General features: G+C 33.6%; 3 protein-coding genes across 6 annotated transcripts in view; 1 reads left to right on the forward strand and 2 right to left on the reverse strand.

The window, feature by feature from the left end:
- The first annotated feature begins 3318 nt into the window (after positions 1–3318).
- Positions 3319–4585, forward strand: Grx5 (Glutaredoxin 5). Its single transcript, XM_071770854.1, has 3 exons — positions 3319–3548; positions 3836–3977; positions 4244–4585. The coding sequence occupies exons 1-3, from the start codon at positions 3468–3470 to the stop codon at positions 4438–4440; spliced, it is 420 nt and encodes a 139-aa protein (XP_071626955.1). The 5' UTR covers positions 3319–3467; the 3' UTR covers positions 4441–4585.
- On the reverse strand, positions 4131–9482 carry LOC139808639 (uncharacterized). 2 transcript variants are annotated; one of them, XM_071770846.1, is made up of 7 exons: positions 8983–9479; positions 7019–7195; positions 6466–6800; positions 5925–6068; positions 5445–5693; positions 5080–5354; positions 4131–4977 (listed from the first exon to the last, which is right to left on the reverse strand). In XM_071770846.1, the coding sequence occupies exons 1-7, from the start codon at positions 9238–9240 to the stop codon at positions 4652–4654; spliced, it is 1764 nt and encodes a 587-aa protein (XP_071626947.1). In that variant the 5' UTR covers positions 9241–9479; the 3' UTR covers positions 4131–4651. The 2 variants fall into 2 exon arrangements, with proteins under 2 accessions (XP_071626947.1, XP_071626948.1); XM_071770847.1 differs by lacking the exon at positions 5925–6068 and having other exon boundaries at positions 8983–9482.
- A 3385-nt stretch (positions 9483–12867) lies between these two features.
- Eag (ether a go-go) overlaps positions 12868–27799 on the reverse strand; it is a 74764-nt gene continuing 59832 nt past the window's right edge. For 2 of the 3 annotated variants that reach the window (XM_071770843.1, XM_071770845.1), the window contains 4 exons: positions 26802–26917; positions 25524–25640; positions 20823–20977; positions 12868–20656 (listed from right to left, as the gene is read on the reverse strand). In XM_071770843.1, the coding sequence (XP_071626944.1) occupies positions 19629–20656; positions 20823–20977; positions 25524–25640; positions 26802–26917 (1416 nt within the window). In that variant the 3' untranslated portion in view covers positions 12868–19628. The remainder of the gene's footprint in view (positions 20657–20822; positions 20978–25523; positions 25641–26801; positions 26918–27799) is intronic. The other variant, XM_071770844.1, reaches the window with a different exon arrangement.

Raw genomic sequence — 27799 nt, forward strand, 5'->3', positions numbered from 1 at the left:
TTGTTATTCTAGCACTAGCTAATCTAGTTACATTTCAATATACTAATGAAATTTGTCAAACAAGTTCGCGTTGCTCGCGGAGAATAGTTTTAATTTTGTAATCTGAAAAGAACAGATTAAAAGATTGTGTGCGGTAAACAGGTAGTCAAGAAAAAAAAGATACGAATTTTCCAAGTACCGTTCGTTGACGTAACGTTGTGCAATTGTTTTACTTTTAACTAAATTTGCATTACCGAGCATTTGGCATAACAAGCGATGATTATAAACTCGAAATAAATAGTAATATACAAATGTATAGCAGATAAATTTCCTTTGTGTTAATTTTATCCAACCTACTTTACTCAACCGTCTTCTAATTACTTTCTTTGATATTATAATAAATAGTCATTCTTTCTTATTGCTAGTCGTTTAGCTCTTAGATTAAAAAAAATAAATAAAGGAAACCACTGTTTCTTTTGCTGTCGTACCTACATAAAAAAGCCTATAAGTAAAAGCATTACTTTACCTTAGAAATGCAGAGAGCCATACCTACTATAACAATATAATATTCTCATCAATCTATATAGCTGTAAAATCGCATTAAAGCATTTACCGTAAATTATCTCACCAATCATCGCTTCAATATATATCGTAATATAATATGTTGTAATATCGATAATATACATATATTCCTTTCTGTTTTTTTATGTCTTTATTTTCTTTTTTAATGACTGATCTTTGCGAGTCTTTCAAGCCTTCATACAAGCCTTGATAGACTTAACGGCCGCCCAATCTTTTCCTAACATCTCAGTTTAAGATAGAAAAGTAATCAGGGCCAAGACAGTGTAACGATCGCCTGTTGTTATCTCGCTATAGAGTTAAGCAAAAATTAGAATTTATTTATTGAGATAATCTCGATGAGTTATAGATGAAGGATAAAATTTCTTTTAAGCTACTTTCCATTGAATTATGTTTCCAATTTCCAACTTTTGTAAATTAAGGTTGTCGAGTACAAAGAGCAATCTAAATAATCCATATTTAAATGGTTATTAAATCATAAAATTGTGTGTGGTATTTTTCTTGGAAAATATAAATAATTCTGTATCTTTGAAACCCTTCCGATCCATGCAGACCAATTACCTATTACGGCGCAATATCGCTGTTATATAAAAAAAATTCCTTGCATATCTATACCAAGTTTTTCACTTCGTAACGTATACCTGTTGCTATTTTCGGACTTTCATCCCGAACCTACCGCAATACCTACCCACCTTTACCCGTCAAACAGGGCGTGACGTTCGCACCGGCCGCGGCGGCATCGCGGCAACGGAAGTTTAAATCTCGTGGGCGTCCGAGGGAACGAGAAGAGACCGCTCGCGAGTCTCCATGGTGACCGTGATTTTATCCTGTGACGTCACGAATCACGAAAGAACACGTGGCACAAACAACACCTACGCGTGTTTTTCCGGCTTGGCGATTTTTCAATATTGCGTCATCACAACGCACACACGAGGTGTTTGCGCATGCATTTCACGTCATTAAGATGCTTCAACATTTCCGACATGACGTCACTCACGTATTGCATGCGATTCTATATCGATTTTCTCAAGTGGTTTACTTATATCAGCACGATGTGATATAGACGCTGTGTAAATTTTGTGTATGCGAATATCTATGGATATCCATGGATATCCAATAAATACGCGTACGTAACATTTATAAACTGTATAAGGTACACTTTCATATTAAACATAAGATGGATTGTTAACGAATCATGCATTTTTCGGTAAAATATTTTTGCAAATATCTTTTTATCTTAGGTAAAAAATTGAAATGAAAATTCGAATTAGATCTTGATATTTCGTAACGTCATAGAAAGAAGAATATATTTCGACGCAATGATAGGGTTAGAAAAAAATTTAATACTTGATTGTATTAAAGGAAGCTTTGTGTAAATTTTATTAATCTATTCTATACACGTATATGTTTTAAATACTCTTATTGTTTGGTATTTTTATAACCTTTTTATTTTTATTTTTATATTTTTTTGTTTTACGTATATAAAATTATTATAAATTATTTTTACCATTTTAAAATCTCTCTCTCTCTCTCTCTCTCTCTCTCTCTCTTTCTAATAAATTCTTTTATCGATATGTTATCGAAAAGTCGATTATGGGAAGAGATTTTCTAATAATCGGCACTCTAATAATCAGGGCTATCAATTATATACTATTGTTTGTAGTCCATCATGATTTATGGCATTCACTTCGACCGATATCAACGAAAATAATATATGCATCTAATTCTTAGAGAATTTTCCGACTGATGTCATCATGAGCGAACGATCGTGGCAGCACGTGCCGCGCGTGGTAAATTAACGCGTACTCGTGCACTTGCAGTTAGCGTCGCGGCGTTATAACGCCGCGACGCTATGGCTATGTGAGCGCCATGATCGCCATGACCGACCGTCGATGGCATCGATTTTTACACGGCATTGTCGGCATTCCGGCATTTCCGGCCCGACCGCGATGTGCGACGCGCGATTGCTTACAATTAGATCGAGAAAATGCATCAACGTCACTCGCGGAACTTATAACTTGTTAGCTCCAGCTCTCGGTTTACAAATGAGACTGTTCTGATTCGAAAAAGGATCTAGCGAATGTTCGTTAAACTTATTGAATGCGACTATGCGACCTGCCGATATAGTGCCGATAATGCCGCGCTGCATCTATGAAAGTGATCGAAGATGGAATCACACACTAATCAGCCAACTAATCATCAGCGCATAGACCGCGTGAGTCAATTATATTATTATCTATATTTCTATACATATTATTTATACATATGTATGTTGTGCGAGTAATTTTTATTGCATAGTCATAGTATTGTACATTTATTTCAATCGATCTCAACCTTTATGACAATTGCATGCATACTTTTGCCATGCGTTTGGTCTTTTAAGTTATTGGTTTTATCTTATTCATAGGTCGAACAATATTGATGCTTTATCTGGAAAGACAAGTGATTTTTCCACTATAAAAGTCTAGTTTATTCTTAAATTCTTTAGCAGTGCTACTTAAAATAATATAATAATTAATGTTATATATTTTTAATAAAAAAAATTTTGTATTTTCTTTCTCAGTCTCTCTTTGCATAGCAAAATGTCTAAAATACATTATAATCTTGCCGATGTAATATTATTATATTGTTGATATCGAGTAGCTAATATGTTGTACATTTTTTTCTAAAAATACTGTCTTTTTATGTAAAGAAATATTTCGGCTATGAAGCTTAGCATCATATCGCACGATGGCGCCACATTTACCTCTACTGACGAGTAAAAAGTAAAAATACGAAACAGCTGTGAGCTGACGGCTTAAGGTTATGCGCATAACCTTTTTGCACACACATTTTGTCCTTAAACAAAAGATCCAAGTTAATTCCATTAATTGTGAAAGTATTCGTTCTTTAGTGTGATAAATCGAGACATGTTTCGTTTTGGAGCCAAGCATTTCTTTATCGGCAGAAATTTCAGTACGAAATTTAATGATATCAACAATCTTGTTAAGGTAAGTAAATGTTAATGTATGATAGCGGCACGTTTGTGTTGTGCTTGTTTTTGACTTACGTAAATATTTCCTAGCTCGAGACGCATGATATTTCGTGTACAAATAATTAAGCAAGTCAACGCATATGTGATTCCTGTATAAGATCCTTTTTATGACGTAGAATCACACATAGTATAGAAAAGCATGAAAAATGCGAAAAATTGTCAGAAGCTTTCTATTTTTGTCAATAAATGTAATATCATATGCGATATCTATATCTATTACTGTACACGGATTATTTCTTGTAGAAAAATAAGGTAGTCGTCTTTATGAAAGGCATTCCAGAAGAGCCAAGATGTGGATTCAGCAATGCGGTAGTTCAGATATTACAACTGCACGGCGTTACTTATGATGCTTACGATGTTCTTAAAGATGAAGAACTCAGACAAGGTAAATGATATTACTAATATTTGTTAACAAGCTTCCACATTTATTAAATAATTGTATTTTAAAAAGAGAGAATATATTAAATTTTTATTTATATATATATATATTTAAAACATATATATCAGATATATATAAAATTTTAGAAATAATTTGTATTATATATATATATATATATATAAATTTATGGAATTTATATACTTTTATAAATCTTCTGTCTATTAATTATTATTGTTAATGCCATAGTTCTGAAACTTATATTAATTACACAGGTATAAAAGACTTTTCTAATTGGCCCACAATACCTCAAGTATTTATAAATGGTGATTTTGTGGGTGGCTGCGATATACTCTTAGAAATGCATAAGAATGGTGAGCTTATTGAAGAATTGAAGAAAGCTGGAATTACTAGTACTCTTTTGGAAAAAGAAGCATCTTCTCAAAGCGATGTCAACAAATCTAAAGAATAAATTTATCTTAAATAGCTTGTAAATAAAGAAATAGCTGTGTCTCGTATCGACAGAAGGATAGTCACTTTTTATAATAATGAACATTTTTGTTAATGTTAAGCATAATCTTAATCATAACGCATTAATATATATGTGACGATGTTCATCCAATATTTACTCCTTTAAATTCCTTATCAATTCGACTATGGAGATTCAATATTTGAAGAATGAGTTACATATTTTTAAGTTCTTTTCGAAGAATTTTTCCAGATATAGTTTTCGGAATACTTTCTATAACTTGTATATATCCTAATCGTTTATACTTGGCTACACGTTCAGCGACAAATTTTTTGAGGTCGTTCTCGTTAATTTTTACCCCTGACTTAGGAACTACAAAAGCTTTTGGAATTTCGCCATAATTGTCGTGTGCCACACCAATGACGGCGACGTCTTGTACATCATGGTAATTACGAATCACTTCTTCAAGTTCGATGGGTGCGACTTGATATCCTTTTACCTTTATCATCTCCTTCAATCGTCCTTGCACATATAATAGGCCTGTATTTTACAACATATAATAATTCGTAATTATCTCTTCAATCTAATTGTCATATTCTTATTTTTCCAAGTTTCTGATTAAAATTTATCACTTTATTTTACCATCTTCGGTATAATATCCTAAATCACCAGTCTTGTACCAGTCTCCATCCATACTATCTGCTGTGGCTTTAGGATTTTTGTAATACCCTTTCATCACTTGCGGACCCCGTATATATATTTCTCCTACCTCGCGCAGACCTAAATTTCTGCCGGGAGTATCATCTTGCGTGCTTACAATTCTCATCTGTGTATTTGGAATCAAATAACCGCACGATGTCGGCGATACATCTGCAGTACCGATTGTAGCAATCGGGGATAGTTCCGACGCGCCGTATCTGTAAATTGTGTAAATTAATGCATGGTAAATTTTTTTTTATATATTGTACAGATCTCTTACGTATATATTTCTAATCGTGATATTTTACCCTTGTCTGAAGGTCACGGCATTAGTGAAACGACTTTGAAATTTTGCGATAGATTTTTCCCCAAGCGGTGCAGCTCCTGACAGTATCAATCTTAAAGATTCAACGTGACGGGACGTTATTCGTTCATTTTGCGTCATTATTTGTACGATCGGTGGTACGACATGCAGTACTGTGCATCGATGATTTTCAAGCAGTTTTGTAAATCCTTCTATGGAAAATTGTGGCAGACACACCAGCTTAGCACCTATTCTATAATTGTAGGATACATATACCATGATTACACTGATCAAAGTTATAATAAATCTCAATATTTTAAGTATTAAATATCGAAAGAGATATGCTTAAAATCATAATTACAAGAAGTCATAATCGAATAATTATTTAATATTAAATAAATCGTTGGCGGATCATATTTGGACATCATTTACACGTCATAGTCACGCAAATTAGTTACTAGTTAATAGATATGTGTTAACGTACCGCAAGTAATAATACAAAGAAACTATTAACCCAAAAAAGTGATGTACTGGTAATATTAGCGGTATAATATCCTGATAGTGTTCATTCGCTTCTCCAAGACAGAATATCGGATTCGCGCTTTGAAGAATATTTGCAACAATATTCCTGTAAAATCGTCTTCTAATTATTTACATCAATATTATAATAACGGTATATTGAATTTTCGCTACTTTCTCGTATGGAAATTCTGCCGCATTTACATGCGGCATTGCATTTATTAGTTGCATATTCAATTTAATTTAAATATTTAAGGCTCCTGGAATCTCGTCGCGGTTGTTTTATGGCTTACGCTGTTTATTAACTGTCAAGGGAAAAGGATAGTTTTCGAAATATTTTACAAGTGTGTTAGAGCGATTAGAAGTGATTTTTTTTAAATCCAAATATCTTTTTATTTAAAAATGGCACGCAAGAATTCTCAGCGTGTCATTTCTCGCCTCTGACGTCACGATCTAACAGCCGCGGCGAGTACCCAGGAGTCTTAATATACAATCAATTTGCGCACCTATGGGACGTCTCAATGCCTTTCGGCATACCAGTTGTGCCACTGGAATAAGGCAAGAATACTGTATCTTCGCAACTTATTCCAGTTTTTTGACTAACTGAAAAATCTTCAATGTCTTCGCGCATGAGGTCATCTAATTTGATTGTCCCTGAGATTGAGCTAGCGTCAGTCCCATCGTTCACAATAACAATTGGTAATCTTATCTTGGAATTTTTCTCAATACTTGCTTTGATGGCAACATATTTAGCTGGAAATGTGAAGATTGCTTGAGCTTCCACGTTCTCCAATTGCCTTTTTATCTCATACTTCGTGTACGCAGGACTAATCAGAGTTGTCTTGAAAAGAACAAAATTGATTGATGACGATTAGGTACTATAAATTTATGCAGCGACGAATATTTTAATAATTCTAAGAACGAACATCTTATTACATTATATATCTTTTATTGATGTTAGTTTATTTAATTATTGTAATTAAATAAAATTGTCTAATTTCTCCAGCATCTTCTAAGTTATATTACTGCAGCTCTTTAAATGTGGTAATTTTATCTTACGCGTAAGCCGGCTTCATTTGCCGCTAGTGCGATGATGGCAAATTCTGGGATATTTGGTAAAATAATAGCGATGGTATCTCCCGGCAGAAACTTGCATTTTCTTAAACTCGTTGCTAGTTTGCCACATGCTTTTCTCAACTGGCCATACGTATATGATCTACCAGTATTTACGCACACCTGAAATAAAGAAATTAATTGAAAAAAATAAATTATTTATACAGTTTTACTCAACCATTTGTATGACGTTCATTAACACAGTGTGAATCTGAGGGTGAACAAAATTGAACTTTGCGTTTAATAAAGTATAATCAAATTACTAAATTAACGCAATATTATTTACGCTATGAACAAGAAAAGCTATATAAATCAAAAAATTATCCGATATAGAACAAGCGTATTTTCTCGATTACTTTATTATTATCTTCGATCGGCAGTCGATCTAACAATAAATATAAACATTTATCGATTGACTTTGATAAACAAACTTGACGAGAACAATAGTTGAATAGCTATTTTCCTTTATTTTATTGTTTTATACAATTACAATTATATTTTTGAGTGTTTAAATTTAAATGATAATATACATGATTGAAAATAAGAAGTTATGCTACGACTTTTATCTTATGCTAAAATACTTTTATAAAAAAATTGCTTCATTATGACAGTGTTAGCGAATTTCGAATGTATAAAATTAATCAGTGTTTCACTAATTGTTAAATCGTTTTTCAGATTTTTTAAATTTTCAACATCGAATATCTGTTAAAACTATTTAAGAGACATTAACAAAAGAATCAATTTTTACGATCTGACTGCATTTATAAAATTTAATCTGTTCTAACGCCTCCTGCACACGAATTGCTGTAGCCATAACGTAAGACGTACGGCGTATCGTAACGTAAGAATTGACCAATTAGAATCATGTTTAATCGAAAATGGCAGCATTACAGATTCGAAAAGACTTAATGTGATTGGTCCAATTCTTACGGTATATCTTACATTACGGCTACGGCAATTCGTGTGCGGAAGGCCTAAATTAAACTTGTTAATTTTCCATTATTTACGTAAAAACAAATGATATTGCGATAATATTGAAACAATTATCATTCTTCTTTTCATTTATTAAGGGGGTATGCCACCTTTGAGCATGAACTCTTTTCACGATTTGTTTTAACATATAAGGAATAGAGCAATCAAAAATCGGCTTTAAGGGGTCTTTTTATTATACATTGAAGATGTAAAAAAATTTTTTTTGTATATAAAATACACCCTGTCAAAAGAGGCCGTGTGCGTCACGGGGGTCCAGCTGGTGTACATGATTTCGGCTGACTGGCATGACCTAGAACAGAAATCCAAAAAATATCTTAATCTGTGATAGATTGGCTATGGAAGTACGTAGGATTTTTTAAATTGGATTGTTAGTTTTTTTTTGGGGAACCAATTTTATACACGATTTTTCAGTGTAAATTTGGACACTTTTGTTCAAATTAGTGTCAATTTCGCAAAAATCAATATTTTTCAAAAATCCTACGTACTTCCATAGCCCAATCTATCACAGATTAAGAATTTTTTTGGATTTCTGTTCTAGGTCATACCAGTCAGCCGAAATCATGTACACCAGCTGGACCTCCGTGACGCACACGGCCTCTTTTGACAGGGTGTATTTTATATACAAAAAAAATTTTTTTACATCTTCAATGTATAATAAAAAGACCCCTTAAGGCCGATTTTCGATTGCTCTATTCTTTATATGTTAAAACAAATCGTGAAAAAGAGGTTGAATTTCATGCTCAAAGGTGGCATACCCCCTTAATATCTATAGAAAGAAGTAATTTAATTATACATAATTACGCACATCCATAATATTACGAAAAATGCAAATGTTCTACGTACATTTTTTATACTCTTGTATTATAAATCGTTGCGCGCGTGTATCTCTTGATATTCATAATATTTGTATTACATACCAGAGCAGTGCGGTTTGACCATCTTCCGATTTTTTCCCAAATGAGGTCGTGTAAATAAATATTCTCGAAGCCACTTACGTCGGGCAATCTGCTACTTACTACATTCTGCGAATCTATTTTTAACTTGATAGTAGTTGCGTAGTGTCGATGTTTAACAAATTTTCCCAAAGGATTTTTTGGCGATGCATTGACAATGCATTCTCCAATGCACTGACTCAGAATATAGGACATTCGCCCGAAAAGCGACAGAATCATCATTGCGAAAAACGCGAAACAAACGTCTTGTATACAGATATGTTATGCGCACTACACGTTAGTTAGTACTGGACACTAACCGCGTATTAGCCAGCATAGTAACCAACTGTGATATAAGATAGTTTCGATTGGATATACATATGTATACCTACTGTTCCCACTAATTCAAATAATGTAGCGATTACATAAGTTATTGTACATATCTTTTAAAAATTATTTCTATATATACATATATATATATATATATATATATATATATATATATATATATATATATATATATATATGTAGGTCCAGAGGTATGTTCCGGGACTGTTTACGTTTTTTGAAATGTACAGTCCTGGAATATAACGCATATATATGTAATCAGGTTCAAAAAACTGTCCCGAAAATTGCCGTAGGACATGAATTTTTTCCAGGACAGTCCTGGAAACTGCCAAATGTCCCGGAATATACCGATATCAAAAATAAAAGTCCCGGAACATACTTCCAGACCTACATATATATATATATATATAGATTTTATATTTGCATATGTAAAATTTATATTTTAAAGCGTGTTTGAAATAGATAAGAGCACTCCATCTAGCAGTTTTTTATTTTATGTAAAAAACTTTGTTTCAAAGAAAATATTTATCTTGTACATATATAACTATTATGTTCTTACTCGGGAAATTTTTCTAAATTTTTGCTAGCATTCAATCAACTTTAAAATATTAAATGCGTAAAATATTTCCTTATCTCTGGAAAACGCGATATATTACCCCTGAACGAATTTTTCCGCTTTTTCTTAACATAATTATTCGATATCTCTAAGAAACATAAATGAGAAAAATCTGGATTAATACGCTACCTTCGGTAATGCACGCAAGTTCAGATATCAAATCCGCTTAAAAACACAAAGTCCTGCAAAGTAAGATAAATAGATAAATCTATTTCCGTCTGGATGACGTTTATACATTCGTTTGTGCAAATGTGCCGCAAATCATTGAATTGCGTGCTACTTGTCGCGTCACATAAATGATAGCGTTTTGTTTTATTTCCGATGATGTTGAAATAAAATAGCTTGTGTTAATATAATTGAAGAGTTTTATGTAATGTGTATAAATAATTTTGCAAATTTAGAATGAAAAGAGGAAGCGCGATTCTAAATTAGATTACGGACGGAAAACAACAGAGTATTTCTTGGTTGCTGCGAGAAAATGTATCATCGGGAGCATAGTTCGACTGCGATATAACTCACTGATTCAACTAAAGCATATTTCTTCTATTTCTTCTATTTTATGAGTGACTTTCGAGCGATTAGCGGAAGTTACGCACAATCTTATTTGGCGCCCGTTCAAGTCGTTTTCTACGAAATTTTATGCGAAGAAGCGAAGATATCGCGAGGATTGCCAACGGGTGCATTTGCATATCTGAATTTTCGAGGAAAAACACTGCAATTGAAAAGACTGCAGATCGTTTTTAAACTTTAAACACCGTCATGAAAACGTAAATTATTGAAATTATTGTGATGTGATGTTATATGATGCAATGATGATTGATGATATCATCCTGATGCTAAATAAAAAATGTCTACATATATATTGTTGTATGTACAATATGTTAAATATATTGTATATAAATCGGAGCATTCAATAGACAGTTTTGGCGAATTACATCTAATATGATTTACTTGACATATGCACGCACAATAGGATATTACGTGATATTTATTAAAAAAAGTGTAACATAATGCACATTTTTATCTTTCTAAAACTTGATTTATTAAGACGAGCAACGTAGTAATTTCTAATTATTGTGTGTGTGGCCAAGTAAATGAAAAAATATCACATTTGGTTCTGTATCGCGATCGTGGCATATCAGTGGACGAAAATGCGACATTTGCATTTCAAATTAATTTCATGAAGGAAACGACAGTTTTTTCTAGAAGTAGATATATATGTACGTAATATATGGGTCTACAAAAAGATTTCCTTAAAATTCAACTTGCGTGCGATAACGCACGAGCTTAATTATAATCAGTTAGATCGTTAAAGCGATATTTCTTCCATTTATCGCGTCGCACGCAATAAGTACAACTAGAGGTTCAGAAATTACATTATGTTAGATATTTTTATCAATGATGCCTACCGAATATATGCATATATAGAAATATAACAAGAGCATTGGAAAATTTGTTACGATAGAAATAACACTATATCTCTTTCAAATAATTTACAAATTTTATCAAGAAACTGATAGTAATCTTCATTTTAAGCAATAATCTTCAATTCAGTAATCTTGCATACGGTATTCATTTCTATAGTCTTTAAGGGTTGTCCGGTATTTAAGATCTTTTTCTTGTATCAAAACAAGTGATATACTGAAACAATCTAATTCTCGATGAACTTAATTCTATCATGTTTGTGTTATATTAACATAAATTTCGCGAGTGATAAATTGTTTGAATAAGAAAGTTTATAGCTAAAGTATAAATCATATCTCTTTACAAAAGAGTTTAACTATATTGCAAAACAATTATCATATAACAAGCATCTATCTCTGATCTTATATTGCTTAAGATAGCTTGTTTGTGTTGATCGCGACAATGTCGATTTCTCGTCACTGATAAAAGTTTCTTACTAGTCCTATCTTCTCTCAACAAGTTAAGTTTCTACACACTATCATTTTTTCATTTATTTATTATTTCCTCTTACATCATAATTAGTAGCGAATGTTTGATGGTATTAATGATCATACATCTCACTATTTCCATCTTTGACAAGAAGATAGTGGCTGTTTAACTTTAAAGATTATGAACCCTTAGGCAAGCATTGAATATTATATTATTATATTTTTAGTACAGTATCGAGCTTATCAAATATGATTTATGAAAACACAGAAGTATTATATCAAAGAATTTTTATAGATTAAAACAATTGAAATTATTGGATGAACAATATAATGTACTAATTTTGTAATATCAAAGAACTAGTAATTAGAAAAACCTACAGTAGTTATTACATTAGTAATTATTAGTGACAAACGTTTAATCTTTATTATAAAATTATTAGAGAATTCGAACTTTATCTCATTATTGGAAACTTATTGTGTTTTTTCTTTCGTTTAGCTGAAGATTTCAATTATGTATTAATTTCTTAAATACGTGCATTACATAAAACATTTTAATATCACGATATTAATTCTATCGTTAAATTAAAAAATTTATACTATCTAGCACATTTTTATTTAAAGAAAATAAGTATTAGTGTGAGAATTATTGTTAGAAACCAAGTCGCAACTTGAAGGAGTCGAAGAAGGAGTTGGCGGCGAGGTGGCGCCGCCCTCCCTTCGATGCCTTCGATCGCACAACCCTTCTGTCCCTATTGAACCGGTGCTTCTTTAACACATAGGTTTTCTTTTCGTATCACTAATACGATATATCTATGGATTTCCAAAGAATTATTTTTATTTCTACTTTCGTAGTTTAATAATGACAAATTTCAGGAAATCAATGTACAGCATAGTTATTATAGGCGAATAAAAAGAATGTTGGGGTATGTATATGATAATATGCGATCAAGAAATTTAAAATTAATTAATTGCATATGCGAAGAATATATTTCGAAATGAAACACAACAGAAGTATAGGTTTTAATGTTTTTATTATAAGTTTGAAAGCAGCTTTTTCATTGAGTATTCTAGTCAGGCTTCGTTCGATGCTACAATTTGATTTCTCAAGGATATTCTTCGAGCGATCATTGACGACGATTTGCTGGATAATATTTTGGACGTATTTTTGTGTTTTCGCGTTTGTTCTCTTTCTTTTTGTCATGTTTCTCACGCAGTCGACGCTTCGAATAAACACGCGCAAATTCGAGGACAATAGGAAGACTAAACGTTTGCTGAACGCAAATCGACTATCCTGTGCGACTTTCACTCTTACATGTGTAATTGATCGCAAACGCAACGATACAATTTCTACTAGAGACACATTAATTCTCAGAAGAATCATTCAAATAAATCATTTGGTTCTCTCGCAGCGTCATTATTGCCGGCAATGCTCTCGACATCGTGCTTTTCACTCAGAAATTGACATTAAAATAGATGTCTGAGATACGTATCATCTGTTCACATTATCAATCGTCAATGATCGTTCCAAATGGAAATTATCGGCGGAGAAGTTAATTGCTTTCGCAAATTCTTACTTAGATCCATCTCCAAGATCGTTCTCTATTGGGCCCCGCAAAGTTTTACAAGAGTCCCATCGTTACGTGAAAAGTGACCACGCTATCGTAGAAATCGAACCCCGAGAGATTATCATTTAGTAGGCAATTTTGCATAGGAGAAAGAAACAGTCATGAGAGTAAGAGAATCATGGAGGGCGCAAAAATCAAATTCAATTCCGTTCGATTTCTTCGGTGTACATATATTTATTTCTGCAATACTGCGAAAATGAGAGATATTTTTTGTCAGAAAAGTGGCCGAAGAGGACAATAATTTACAAGGCCAAGGATTTGTGTTACGAGTGCAACGAACTGCCCATATAGAAAAATGGACGAAGTGTTATAGCAAAAATTGTTTCCCCCCTTCTATCAATATATATATGTACGTATATATGTATTTATATATTTATAATTTTTCTGTTTTTAATTATTTTTTTCATGAAATTCGTACAATACCTATATTGTGGCTTCTTCGACGGTCGTTGCGAACACTCTCGTCGTCATCGTCGGGTATTGAATTTCCCTATATTTAAGGCTCTCGAGATCGCACGCAGCGATTGTGATTGTGACATGCTACTTAGCGTGTCGCAACTGTATACATAAAAACATAATATACATAAATTATATATCATTTTAAAGTTTATTTTAATCAACGTCGCATGAGATGAATAAATACTAAGATTTGAATCACCGTTTTTTTACATGGTCTTGATTAAAATTAATTTATACTGAAACATGAGTATTGCTGATAAATCAGCTCGATAATGAGAAATTCGATAAGTTTTATTCTAAGAGGGCTTTTTGGCTTGATCTAAAATATAAAGCTTAATATAATAATATACATGTATGACAATATGGGAATAATATAATACTTTATGTTTTTTATAATACTTTGTGTAATTGATGACCAAGGACAGAGCAAAGCTTTCGCAGCAACTTTCGAATCGCGGATTTGTACATGCCGTGTATAAGTAACTCGTTGTAAGTTGTAACGGAGTCGCGAGAATTGACTTGCTTCTTGAAACTTTGTTTCGAGCGAATAAGCACGTAAGGTAAGGTCAGGGACGACGATTACGACATTGTCAGTCGAATAGCGATTGTTCGTATTATTGCAAAGTAGCTGATGTAAAAAATCGTAATATCGTATTGCGTTTATATTCTCTCGTTTATGTCCAATAACGACCTGTTCCGACTGTACAACGTGGATCACAAAAGATGGTTTCATAAGAAATACATATGACCGTCTTGGAATATTTTTAGATATTGCAAACATATTTTCTGATTAGTTCTATACTTTTTCTGTTTGATTTTTGTGGCAAATTAAAAAATAAAGAAAAGAAAAATTTATTGCAAGCTTGAAATTTTTGCAAAGATTATTCTCGCAATAAATAAAAATTATTAATGTAACCAAACGATGGCAGTGAAATTAAAACAATCTGGTCGAACGGAGTAGATCGCGAACGGAGAGATCTAGAGAGATTTCTTTTTACAACTGTATACGCGGGCACGTTCATTCTTACACGCTCGTTTTTACTTTCCTCTCGTGACTTTTTCTACAAAACTGTGCAATATTTCTCGCTTAGCGAGCAATTCTTCGTCCAATTTAATATTCTTTTTTTTTTTAAGAGATACAGATTACTTATTTTATATACTTACAATTAGTATTTGTCCAAGACTGCAGTATCACATATGTCTTATTAAAGATTTTGCAGATAGAGTTCGATTGGCTTTGAAAAAAGAGAGGATAACAGAAACTGTGTATGGCAACAGTTCTTATCTCGAATTTAAGTGTTAAGAGCTCTATCGATACGTATTCGATTTAATATTAATAATATTTCCATATTTCAAAAACGATCGTGTCGTATTTGTTTCATTGCTAATTCTTTTAATTAATATTCTTCATTTAAGTGCCAAATTCCATTTTTCGTTTAACTTTAATGTCATACATTTGGTTATAGTTTTTGAAGTTAACGGAAATCATTTTCTCTGACCTGTCAAAAGTGATACGGCTTTGTTAAGTTTACGCGTTAATATCACGGATTAATTAGATAACGAATACAAACTTACGTATTTGTAATTAAAATTGCATACGCGCCTTCTTCCCTTACCTCACCGCCGCCGCTTTATGATACTTATATCACGTTGGATCCTAAAAGAAATATCTGCTACTTGCGCTTCGTTGGATCGTGAGTGTATCTTGCTGCGTTTCACAGTAACAAATGGAAATTGCAAATAACATTTCCCGAATAAACTGGAATTACGGCCAGTGAACAATTTTTAAGCAATGGAGCCAATGGAGCGTGAAATTGCTGTTCGGGTTCGCATCGCGTGCGTTTCCATGTTGCGCAAGTTTTACATTTTTCATCACTGTGAAGGAAGTAAAAGGCAGTTGTAATTGACAAATTAGATTTTTATTTTCTTAGCTTCCTTCATCGTGCTTTATGGATATATTGCAGATATAGCAGCTACGGGTCCATTTTCTGCAATATGTCTTTCGCGTCTTATATACATATAGATAAATCGGGGTGTCGGTATTAGTATTGCGAAACATGCGTTTTATCACTCTTTCTTTTTACTTAATTATTAAATTAAGTAAATGTTGTGTAAAAACTCAACTCTGGATAAAAATAATACTCGTCATCTCGTTATAGTGCTTAAAATTAGCTTTATTCTTAGTAAAAAAGTAAAAATGTTCGATTTTGATAATCAATTATATTATTTCATCGAATTAAATTTATTTTGAATGTTAAATACTTCGAAATTATTATGTTTAGTGTTTAATTATACAAAGTTCGATCGATATCATTCGAAATAGGTCCAGGTTCAGGTAGATACTTCAGTCATTGAAACGCACGGATGATAACCCATATTTGTGAATTGAATTTACACAGATGTTGTAGACCTACTGTGTTGACGAAACTAAATGTAAATTGCAAAAGTCGGGCATTTTAGCGTATAACATCCCGCGCGATATGATTGGTGCATGAAAAATCTCATTACGTAGCGTACCGTTATTTAAATATAATCGATGCGCGATAAATTTAACCGTTTAATTGGCTTAATTACTACAATTTCAACAGTTTTAAATCTTTTTCTTTGCGTATAAGTATATAAACTATGATAGAGCCAGCTATATCGTTTCTGCCTCTAAAATCTATTTAACAAAGTTCTTGATTTTTCGATAATTCTCTTCTTTCATAACATGAAATTATATATCTCTATTTATATATATATATATATATATATATATATATATGTACACGCGCATATATGTGTATGTGTATTTTACGTGTGTGCACGCGTATTTGCGTCTATACTTTCGATTTAATCAAATGTTTTCGGTGATGAGAATTGTGCCTTTGCTCTTCATAACTATAGAGAATAGAAAAATACTAATTTCTTACAATTGTTTAACTATAAAAAGATTAAATCAAAGAGATGATTAGAAGTAAAAAATGCAAAAGCACACTATTGATACAAATCAATTGTCTCATCTATTCTTTACAAGTAGCAATGGCAAGTAATTCAGATTCGTATAATTATACGATAATTCAGACTCGATCTAATAAATATTTGCAAAAGATTGATTGTCAGCACGTTCTGTTATTAGCAAAGACGCCATTCTCGTCTGCAGCAGTAGCGCGCGCTTTCCCACATCTGTATGGTCAATGATTATGCAAATATATATACATGTCATATTACAAGATATATACATCTAATATTGCTGTTTTGGCGCTTCGTATGTATATCATACGAATATATCTTTGCGAACGTAGCGTCATTCCTGCCGTCTGCGTAACAATAACTATTTGCAGTTTGCACGAGAAACTTTTCTTAACGAATTAACACCTTCGTCAACTTGAACAGTAAATTCTCCAAGTTAAATAACACTTTCTCATTGCTTTATAATCACTCGTCATGTGAAACGCAATATAGATTAAACATTAAATTATCAAATAAATAACCGAGTAAAAAAACAATATAAAACGTCATCAGAAATATTTTTGTAATTTACAGCTTCAATATAATATGAAATTGTAATAGATAACATAATAAAATTTGTAATTAAAAATATACAAACAACAAGAAGTATAAATTAGATTTTATTCGAAATTGATTCGAAATTTTTAATTTTCGGTTTCAATTGAAACTGCTTAAGTGGTAACTTGCAATATGCAACAGGATCGTGTCGACGATTCCATCTTGGATAGAATGACGATCACATTTGCAATTCCATTGACTATTTGTTGAGTACGACGAAACAATTATTTCGTATTTGATTTAGCTTTTTCGCTCTTCTGCTATAATTATACAGTGTTATTCGATAATAATATTGTTCAATGCATTTAAAGTCAAAAGAACGCATCTAAATTGAAGACTTCTAAACATTTTTCAATCAAGATAAAAATTCCTCTACCTATCGATAGTGTTCAAACTATGTATTAAAACCTTTGATTAATTTCTCTTTAAAGGAAATTATAATGTTGACGTAATAAAGCCTTCGAGTTTACATTCAGGTACCTTTGCTATTGCAATACTCTTTCTGTCTATAGGAAAATATATTTATAAATGTGCCATACATGTGCTCTCAATTAGTCAATTTGACCGATTGGTTCTTACAAATAACTCGATTAATGCAGAACCAGTCAAAAATGGAGATAAGTATAAGTCATATAAGTATATTTGAAATTCCAATTAAAAATTTATTAAAAATAATATGTATTTAAATTTATACCGTAAAGAAAAAAGTTATTACGGAAATGTGTGTGTGCTTCTACTTTTCTGAAAGAAAATTAGAATATCTATATATTTGCATCTAAATTAATCGCTCAAGATCCCCAAAAAATTATTTCCTGTAGACCTTTTAATCTTCAACAAGTATAAATTTTAGTATCATGGGATCTATAACACGACTAATAAAATAAATCCGTGAAATTTTTTACAAAGAATAATTTAAATTATTCTATTTTATATGTAAGATTTTAATTATTTTATTTTATTATTAGCTTTCATATTATATGTTTCTGTAACGTATTCTTAACATCTTTAAACCTAAAATAATTTATGATATTTGTTGAAAATTTATATACTTGTTTGGTTCTGACTATATGGCCGGTATTCATAGTCGGATCTTATTTCACGATCGTCTTAAGTAATGTCAAGATGCTAATACGGCTCTGTGATTGATTCATGACATCTTAAGGTTGTACTTAAGACAGTCTTAAATATAAGAACCGACTATGAATACCGGCATATATCTTGACACTGGTTAGACATCAACGTTACAAGTTATATCACGAATCACATGCGCGCGAATGTTTGGCTTAATAATTATAATTATAAAATGTTACGTTATCTCGTTGAGAGACACATTGGCTTGGTGTCAAAGTGAATCGTTCTTATGGCCGGAGAGAGGCTTAGAAATGTAGCGTAATCGCCATAATACTATCGTAAACAATACGATGCATGTGAATCTATATCTACCTACGTATGTGTGTGTGTGTGTATAAGGTGGATATATTCCCTCGGAGAGTTTCGATGTGTCTCGAAGAAGCCGTCGCAAGCGAGTAATTCGTACTTAAGACTGCATTTATTTACCTCGTTTCTTCATTAGTTTTTGGCCTTGCAAAATTATGCTGGCGTTTCATCGGGATCACGAGATGAAATCTCGTCCCATTTTTCCCTTCACTCATCTTAAAGAGCGACTAACGAAAATGCGAAGATCTTCTCTTTAAATATGTGTTACGTCTATATTATCAGAGTCGATATATAAACATAATTATCGACACGTTATATTCGTTAACAGCGACGTTCGCTGCTCAAAAAGAAGCAAAGTCAACTTACTTAGTACTCAATCGTGTCATCGGAGAAGTCCAGGCACACGCATGAGGTGGCCAACAACTAAATTTTTCAGCTGCACTGATAAACCACCGTGAACATGCCACGTACATGTCGTGCACGTACAAATATACAAACGAGAGAGTAATGAAACAGTAGCGATTGTTCGATGTACATACATGAACGTTTTAGAGTAAAAATAATCGCGAGCGCATTATCATACAGCGGACTCACGTCTTCACGAGAGGCTATACTACCAAGCGTATTGGATGATGAACTTTTTCGCGTCGTGGCAGATTGTCTCGAGGAAAGGAAGAAAAGAAATAATCGGCGCGAGAAGAACTTTCACAAATACTCTCTCGGTCTGGGCGGTGGTCTCTTACGGTCGGATCTCTCGGCGGTCCTGTCTGCGACAGTTCTGTCGGTCGGTCCACCGCTCAAATCCCGATCATCGGTACACTCGAGCATCTGCGTAGTCTCCGTGGCCTCTGACGGGCTCATTGGCTGCGTGGCGAGAGGAGCGAGCGGCGCCGCACCCTTGTTGCGCGATTTGCTGCGTCGCTTGCGTAGGATAAGTGGTCCCAGGGCATTCGAATCGTCACCGCGCGACGTGGAAGCCTGCGCCAGCCGCTCCAACAGCTCCTTGTTGACGTCCCGCGATGACGACGACTGATGGTGATGATGATGATGATGATGGTGCTCCTGGCCGCTCTTCGACATGCGTTCCGTCGCCGTCGACTGTTCTCGATAACCCTCGCTCGGTGTCGTGGACGTCGATGTGGTAGCGATCGACGGTTTATACTCGCTAGTCTGAGTCGCGGACTGAACTAACGTTACTGCGCTCGAGGTAACGGGTGACTGACTCTGGACACCGCTCAGACCAAAGCTTGGAATTTTCTGTTGCTGAGAACTGCCACTACTGCCGCCGGATGATGATGTTCCTGATCCGGCAACCGGCAACTTGTTCATCAGCGCTTGCAGCATGTCCTCGATCTTGGCCAGTCGCTGATTTACCCTTTGCACCTCTAGCTTCAAATCCACCTTCACTTCCAGTACCGCCGCGAGAATCTCCCGCTCGTGACTCGGTTGCTGCGTAATCAGACCACCATCGTAGCTTTCTAGACGTCGTAGCTGTAACTGCTTCGAGTCTACACTGAGAATCTGTTGTTGTTGTTGTTGTTGCGCCTGCTGTGGCTGCGCATCCTTCTGATTTTCGTTGTCGCCGCCCTCTTCGATCGTGCCTCCCAATTTGCCGAGCTTCGGGAAGACCTTGTTGGCGCTAGAACTCGGACGCGAATCTCTCGCGCTAAGAGATCGCTTGAACGTATCACCAACCGTGCCCGATTCGCTACCGGTGTCTAAACTTGAGCTACCTGCAGGATTATTATAGGTTTTTTCATAGATTTCTCACAGAAAGTTCAATTTCAATTTATTTCTTTGATTGTGCTTTAAGTAACATTATATATGTATATCTTATTGATTTAATTGTGTACATGCAATTAAGATTAATAAAAATTGATTTTCTTAAAAAAATTTTACCTAACAAACGACCCCACTTGCCGGGTCGCGTCTTCGCGACGGTTGTTCCACCTTCCTCAGCGGTAGATAGTTTCTTAGCGTGCGACGTTTCGCCATCCTTGGCCTCTTTACCGTCGCCCTTTTCTATGTCGGCAGTGTGTTTTTCGCGGCGAAACCTACACGGAATACAAAGAGAAAACAAAGCCGTCTTTATTTCCTAGTGTGTACAAGCGACTTACAAAATATATTTACATACAAAGGAGAAGATACGATAAAGGCTGGTTATTCCCTAGATTTGGACCAGGGCAGCGGGCAGCAAAGTACAAATGCATACAAAGGGGCAAGAGTGTGGTGAAGGGGTGCTGGATAAAAGATCATTCTGACGTGAAAAATTTTATTTGTCTGTTTTTCTATATAAATTTAATGAGTTTCGTTCTTTTTTCCGGCCCGATTAAATCTACGGTACATCCTCGCTAACTAGTTCGAGGCAAAGCTAATAGGGTTATTATCATAGCGTAGAATACAGCCGCCTACTGTCGAGAGCTAAAAAGGAAGGTAACTCCGATTGGTTGGCGGTCGAGCGACTTACGGTGCGACGTGTCTGGGATCCACGACGATGGTGGATGATGTTGGCAAAATCGCAAAATATATACGGGGGGAGGAAAACGGAGGAGAACGTTGGTGAACACTGATGGTGAGGGCTAATTTGCCGTAGCAAGATTTTCAGAAAGCGTTTTCTACAAGTAGCTTCTTCAACAATCAGGACACGTTCTCGTATTACCAATAATGTTTGAATCATATCAGAGCTAAAATTATACAAGCTCCTCAGGTGCTACAACTTCTTAATCCAACTCAAATCGTGGGGATACGCCGCTTAATACTTGATTAAAAAAGCTCTCGAGGGAAATTCTTGTATTCTTTATTGCCTTCATTGATCTATATTGATAGCGGATGTCGTAATGCTCGGATGCTTTCTCAGATTTGGAAATTGTATAAAACAGCAAAGCAATATTGTTGACAAATGAAGAGACATGAATTAACAGTACTTGGATTCGTAAATGTTTTCTCGGCATAAATTTTAGTACAACATGACATCTTTACCGAACTGACAATAAATTAATCATCCATTTGCGATGTACTAATTGCGAATGCTTTAATAATATAACAATACCTATTTCTCTATGTTTGATAATATATTACAAAAAGTTATCATATTAGAAATTGCATTTGCTGCATGGCATCTGTTCATGAATTTTACGGATAAAATACTGAACTATACCACATCCATTGATGATAGATAAATTAACGAATTGATAAAATTATTCAATAATAATATAAATTATCGATATAAATGATGCAAATGTTGCTTGACGATTTTTAAATCATTTTTTGAAGAGACTATTGTACGATACCGATCAGTGTCGACCAACGTTTATTATTATTATTATTATTATTATTAGTATATTATCTTTTAGGATAATAACGACATCAGAATGAGAAATTGCCTGACAAACTTTGGGAATGCCACTTTATGGAACATATTAAACGCGGCGAATAGTTTACGTTATAATTATTAATTATTGATGTTGTCACAGCGCCTTTCTGAAAGGAGGCTCCCGTAGTGAAAAATGTTATTAAAATCGCATTGCATGTATCAAAGCACGCTTGTCTCTCTCGAAATTAATCAATCAACGATTTATACATAACTATTACTTTTCGTTAAAGGTGCATTTAATGTATATATAGCAATATTATTGTTATAATAATATAATCCGAATTAATGTTTCAATTATGTAAATTATTAACAATTATCGAAAATGCTAAATAATTTGCATATAAAAAAAATTCTCTTTCTAATATATGTATATATATGCAATTTCTATACAGATTGAAATATTAAAATGTCATCATGCATTCGATTGAATTGACAAAGGCGGTTCAAAATCTGTCATATTCGATTAAATGAAAACACCCTGTTATTGATTACAGAATCTATTAATATATGTGTATAATAAACAACAAATAAGTTTATACCATCTCTTAATATTATCATCTTTAAAGAAAGATTCGATATCATCATGCATGTAAATCAAATGACGTTTATCATTGAACTAAAAGGGTCTGTCGATCGTTGCGATCGAATAATCATTACAAAAAATTATTGTAAGACTAGTGAGTATAATTAATTAATTATGCTACAAAGAAAAGTAGCGTAAGACTATCAAGTCAAAATTCTGGAGGAATAATTAGCGATAAAAGCGTATTGCGTGTGAGTCAGGCAGTTGAGAATGCGAAAGTCATAGATATATAATATATGTATATATAAAACGTTGATGATTATACAATAGAAATAACAAAAAAAGGCATAATATTGATAATATTGTAGCTGTAAATCGTAAATGCAGCGTGATATTCGTTTAGTTTTCTCTCTGGCATTCCGATAATTTCTCTGGCATCTGCAAGACAGTATTTTATATATGTTCGTACGTATATGCACTCTCATACAAATATCCAACTATATAGGAGATAAAGAGAAATCTGAATACTAGAGTGTGCGTTTGTCGCATGCACTTCGCATAAAAATCGAAGAAAATCGGATGCTCGTTAAATACGTCAGGATTTCAACAGTTTCTCATCTCGCCGACAGCACTCTGCGAATTTGCACAATTTTATACGCGATTAATAATTACATTCGTAGTCTTTAACTATATATAGATGAGATATTGCTCGCTCGAAAAGTACCTATTATTGCCAATATCAATTTTGTTAAATATATTAAATCATATTGTTTTATTTTTTATTAACAAACCTTGTAAGAATTCCGAGTGTTATTGCTACAGCATTACGATTATATTATTTCGTTCTAGCGCTGAAAATAAAAATTGGCGAATAAAGTTGCAAAGCTATCTAACGCATAACGGAGGGAATAAAAACTGTATGAAATCCTGCAATTTGCACTATGTGGCTCTGGCTTTTAGTAATAAAATGTACATGATTATGCGAAAAAGATGTGCATGACCTTGTAAAGCCATATATTTTACAGCACTCTAGCATTCGTTAATAACTGCAGTATAATCATTAAAATATGATAATGATACTGATACGATACCGCAGATGAAGTGTACGTCTCGTGAAAATGCTGCTGGAAGGACGAACAAACCAAAGCATCTTTGTAGTCTTTGTATCTTATGCAATCTTTGATAGAATAGATATTCAAACAGATAGAATTATTTACAACAAAATGGTCCGATGACCTCTTAATCATTATCAAATACATCGTTCTAGCTTATCCTTCATTAATTTAATAAACATTAGTAGGCCATTGTAGATAATCACATCAATGACGTTATAATACTACTGTAAAGCAAAAAATCATATTAATTTTATATATTTTATTAAAAATATAAAATATAGAATATACAACGCAAGTGTATTCAATGAGGATAAATGTGAAGTTTGGGACGTTTCTGGCGGCTGCCACTCTCGATTTGCTCGTGTTTCAACATAGACGTGTGATGAAAATTTATCGTTGTTCACATTCAAGCGTGTGTACTGCAAGTGCACATACGTGATACCTTCCAGCTGGCACATTACGGGACGTATTACGGTATTTACCGCGTCGAATGGATGTGGGAGAAGTACCCGAACACATGTGTGCAGGGTGTTCTTGAATGACAGTGACAAATTTTAGATTAAAGATATCTTCGACCGATCTGGAATCGATATCGTCTCAACGAGAGTTTATCTAGATCTCTTTTCGCTTTCTTGGGTTCCAACATAAAATTTCCCGGAATGTAGCTAAGCATTAAATTAAGATTTTTATCAAAGCTCATTCAAAACAAATTAAACAAAAACTTAATTCTTTTAAAAATTACCCATTTTAAAATAGTTGTAAAATAGTAGTAAATTATTTGTATATAATCAATCAATCGTATGTTTTTTATTTAAAAATTTATTTTTTTCATTTACAAAAAAATCAATTCGCCACATTTTTTGGTTAAAAATAAAGTTGAATTAAGTTTGTCAATGTTACACAAGAACATTCTGCCTACATATGTTACCTTTGTTTTGAGGGGCAATGCAGTTTAATCCCTTATTTGCCTGATTATCAGTAAAGATAAAAAAATAATTTCAATTCAAATATAAATCGTTTATAAAAAGGATCTATTTCATTGGATATATTATATAAAATCTCTTTACAGGATATCTGCTTAGACTCTTTATTAGAAAAAATTATTTTACTTCATATTTTCCCCTTCCATTATCATATTTTTCGAAGTTGGCAAACAGTACGTATTGACTTAGGGATGGGGGAAATTAAAAGTACGTAACGAGGCTCTTAATTGATGAAACTCGGAATCATCAGAATGCAAATGTGGGATTAACCCGCGGAGACACGTGCATCACGCACTGCCGTGGTATATACGGTATATATTCATGAATGTTACATATATATACACGAATATTGAAACAGGTATTCCGGTATTATATGCATAATGTAATATACAGTATACATCGCGGTGGATATTAATAAAAACTGCCACGGTCATAACGACGGCAATCATAATGATAATTTAATGATAAAAGATAACAATATAATAATAATAACAATAATAATAATAACAATAATAACAATGATAATAAAACGTGTACGTAGCGAGGAAAACGGCAAAAAAGAAGATTTGAGAAGAAATAAATACATAAGAAAAATAATGAAATTGCCTAAAACTCGGCCAGGGTGGCAGGACGTTCACGGTGAGCTCCTCGTCGGAATCCTGCTGGGACCGTCCGCTCACGGTCCTGGTCACGCCGATCGGGCTTTCCCCGTCGCTTTTGAACCTTTTCGGAAAGAACAGGCCAGCCAAGCAACACGATCAACAGTCACATTCAGCAACAGCCACGGAAGATAAAAAAATCGCTCGCGATAACTTCTCTGTACATACATCATTCTCTCTCTCTCTCTCTCTCTCTCTCTCTCTCTCTCTCTCTCTCTCTCTCTCTCTCATTCCTTACTTTTTTATTTTTCTCTTCTCTTTCTCTCCCTCGCACGTGTCACGCAGGGTGTTGTATGTGCACGCGCATAAAGATGTAACGATGGTAAAACGATCTATTGATAGCGCAACAGTCAACTCGAGTTCTTTCAAATCCATCTCAATAAACACGTTTTCACAGTCTTTCATTAACTGTTACTTTAATAATATATATATATATATATATATATATATATATATATATATATGTATATATATTTAATTGTATATTTTTAATTGTTACTTTAATAATATATTTATTTTCGCCTACGAATTAAATTTTTCTTAATTATTTTGCTACATTATTAATATCTGACGATTTAATGCACAAAATTATTTCAGACAAATTCGTACTTACATATTCGATTTCTAATGAATATGTGTGCGCGCGCGCGCGCGCGAAAAATGTGTCTTTAGAGACAAAACTAACAATTGCGCTACGTTATAAAGGATCGCATATCGTTGTACGCGTGCACATGCTCTATGTGAAAATATATTGTGAATTAATATGCATTACTTTATGATCTATCATATATCGCGTGGGCAATTACATTCACTTATATATCTAGTCATCATGTGGAAGAAAAAATTTTGAATGCAAAATTGCGCTCTCTCGTATGCTTCGATAAAGTTTTTTACGATCGTCAAAACAAATCGAAGCAGACACTTTCCAACAATTTAATTATCAGTGACAACCGGAAGTCGTCAGCTACAAACTAATGCTTGCAATTGTAATTTTCTTAGCAAAAATCCATTCCGTGAAGTTGAATTTTAATAATTAAGAATTGCTTTAAAAATTGTCGAATGTCCTTTTATCTTGCGCAACTTCTATTTGTCGATTTCTCAGAATGGATTTCTCGACTGATTCATGTGTTTGTTCCAAGGATGAGTAACTGATGACGTCGAATTTGAGTGCACTCGATCATATTCGGTAACTATAATAGTAGATACTAAGCAAGTGTTTTCCTACCTCGAGAAGATCTTGCGAACCAGATGATCCTGAGCTTGATCCAACTGCGGCTCATTTTTTCTTCTTTCGGCCAACTCCTTTTCTCGACGGACATCGGCGACTTTTCGAAAGATGAGCTGTGCACAGAATTCAGCTTTATTGTTGTACATATGTACAACATATATTATCCTTATTAAATAATATCTAAAGTAAAAGAGGTACATAGGGAGAGAAAAACATTTAATATCTATAAACTAAAACTTTTATAGAAAACTACATATATGGGAAACTTTATATCACATTTATATATTATATATATGTATATTTTATTATGCATTATATTATATATATATATATATATATATATATATATATATATACAGATATGTGTATCTAAATTTGTTCTATAATAATAAACTTTCTATTTGTTGAATGCTGTTATATATTGGTATTATTATTACATATATTGGTAATACATCACGTTTAATCAGTGATAGGAAAACAAAAGAATAAGCAATCTTCACATGTAAATGATACTTAACAGCCAAGCGTTTTCGCGCCAGGGCGAAGATTGCACAGAAACAGCCGGTGCTGCGTTTCGGCTTTGACATATTATGAACGCGCGTCATCTTGAATGCACTCTGTGCATATAGGCTGGATCATCTCATCTCATCTCTTGTTTGAAAATTGCATGACTCGTGTAACGCGCCAATTCCCTTTGAACGAGACTGTGTTTCATGTCCTTCCTCGCCCTTCCCTTTCTCATAATCTGCTGTCTATTCTGCCTTCAGTTTCAGTCTCAGTCTCACTCTGCCTCCGTCCTTCGCCCTTCGCCCTTCGCCCTTTGTGCAGCTCTCGTCCTATGTCGCATTATACGAGGCGCGAATATCTCTCTCCCATATATCCCTCAAAATTTCGTCCGTTTTTCGTTATGGTTCGCGCGTGACAAGAACGAAGAATACGCGTGAGAAAAATATTTAAAAAATGCATAAACATTTGTAACATTGTATACGCGCGCG

The sequence above is a fragment of the Temnothorax longispinosus genome, chromosome 2, assembly GCF_030848805.1.
Source record: "Temnothorax longispinosus isolate EJ_2023e chromosome 2, Tlon_JGU_v1, whole genome shotgun sequence".
NCBI classification, from domain to species: Eukaryota; Metazoa; Arthropoda; class Insecta; order Hymenoptera; family Formicidae; genus Temnothorax; species Temnothorax longispinosus.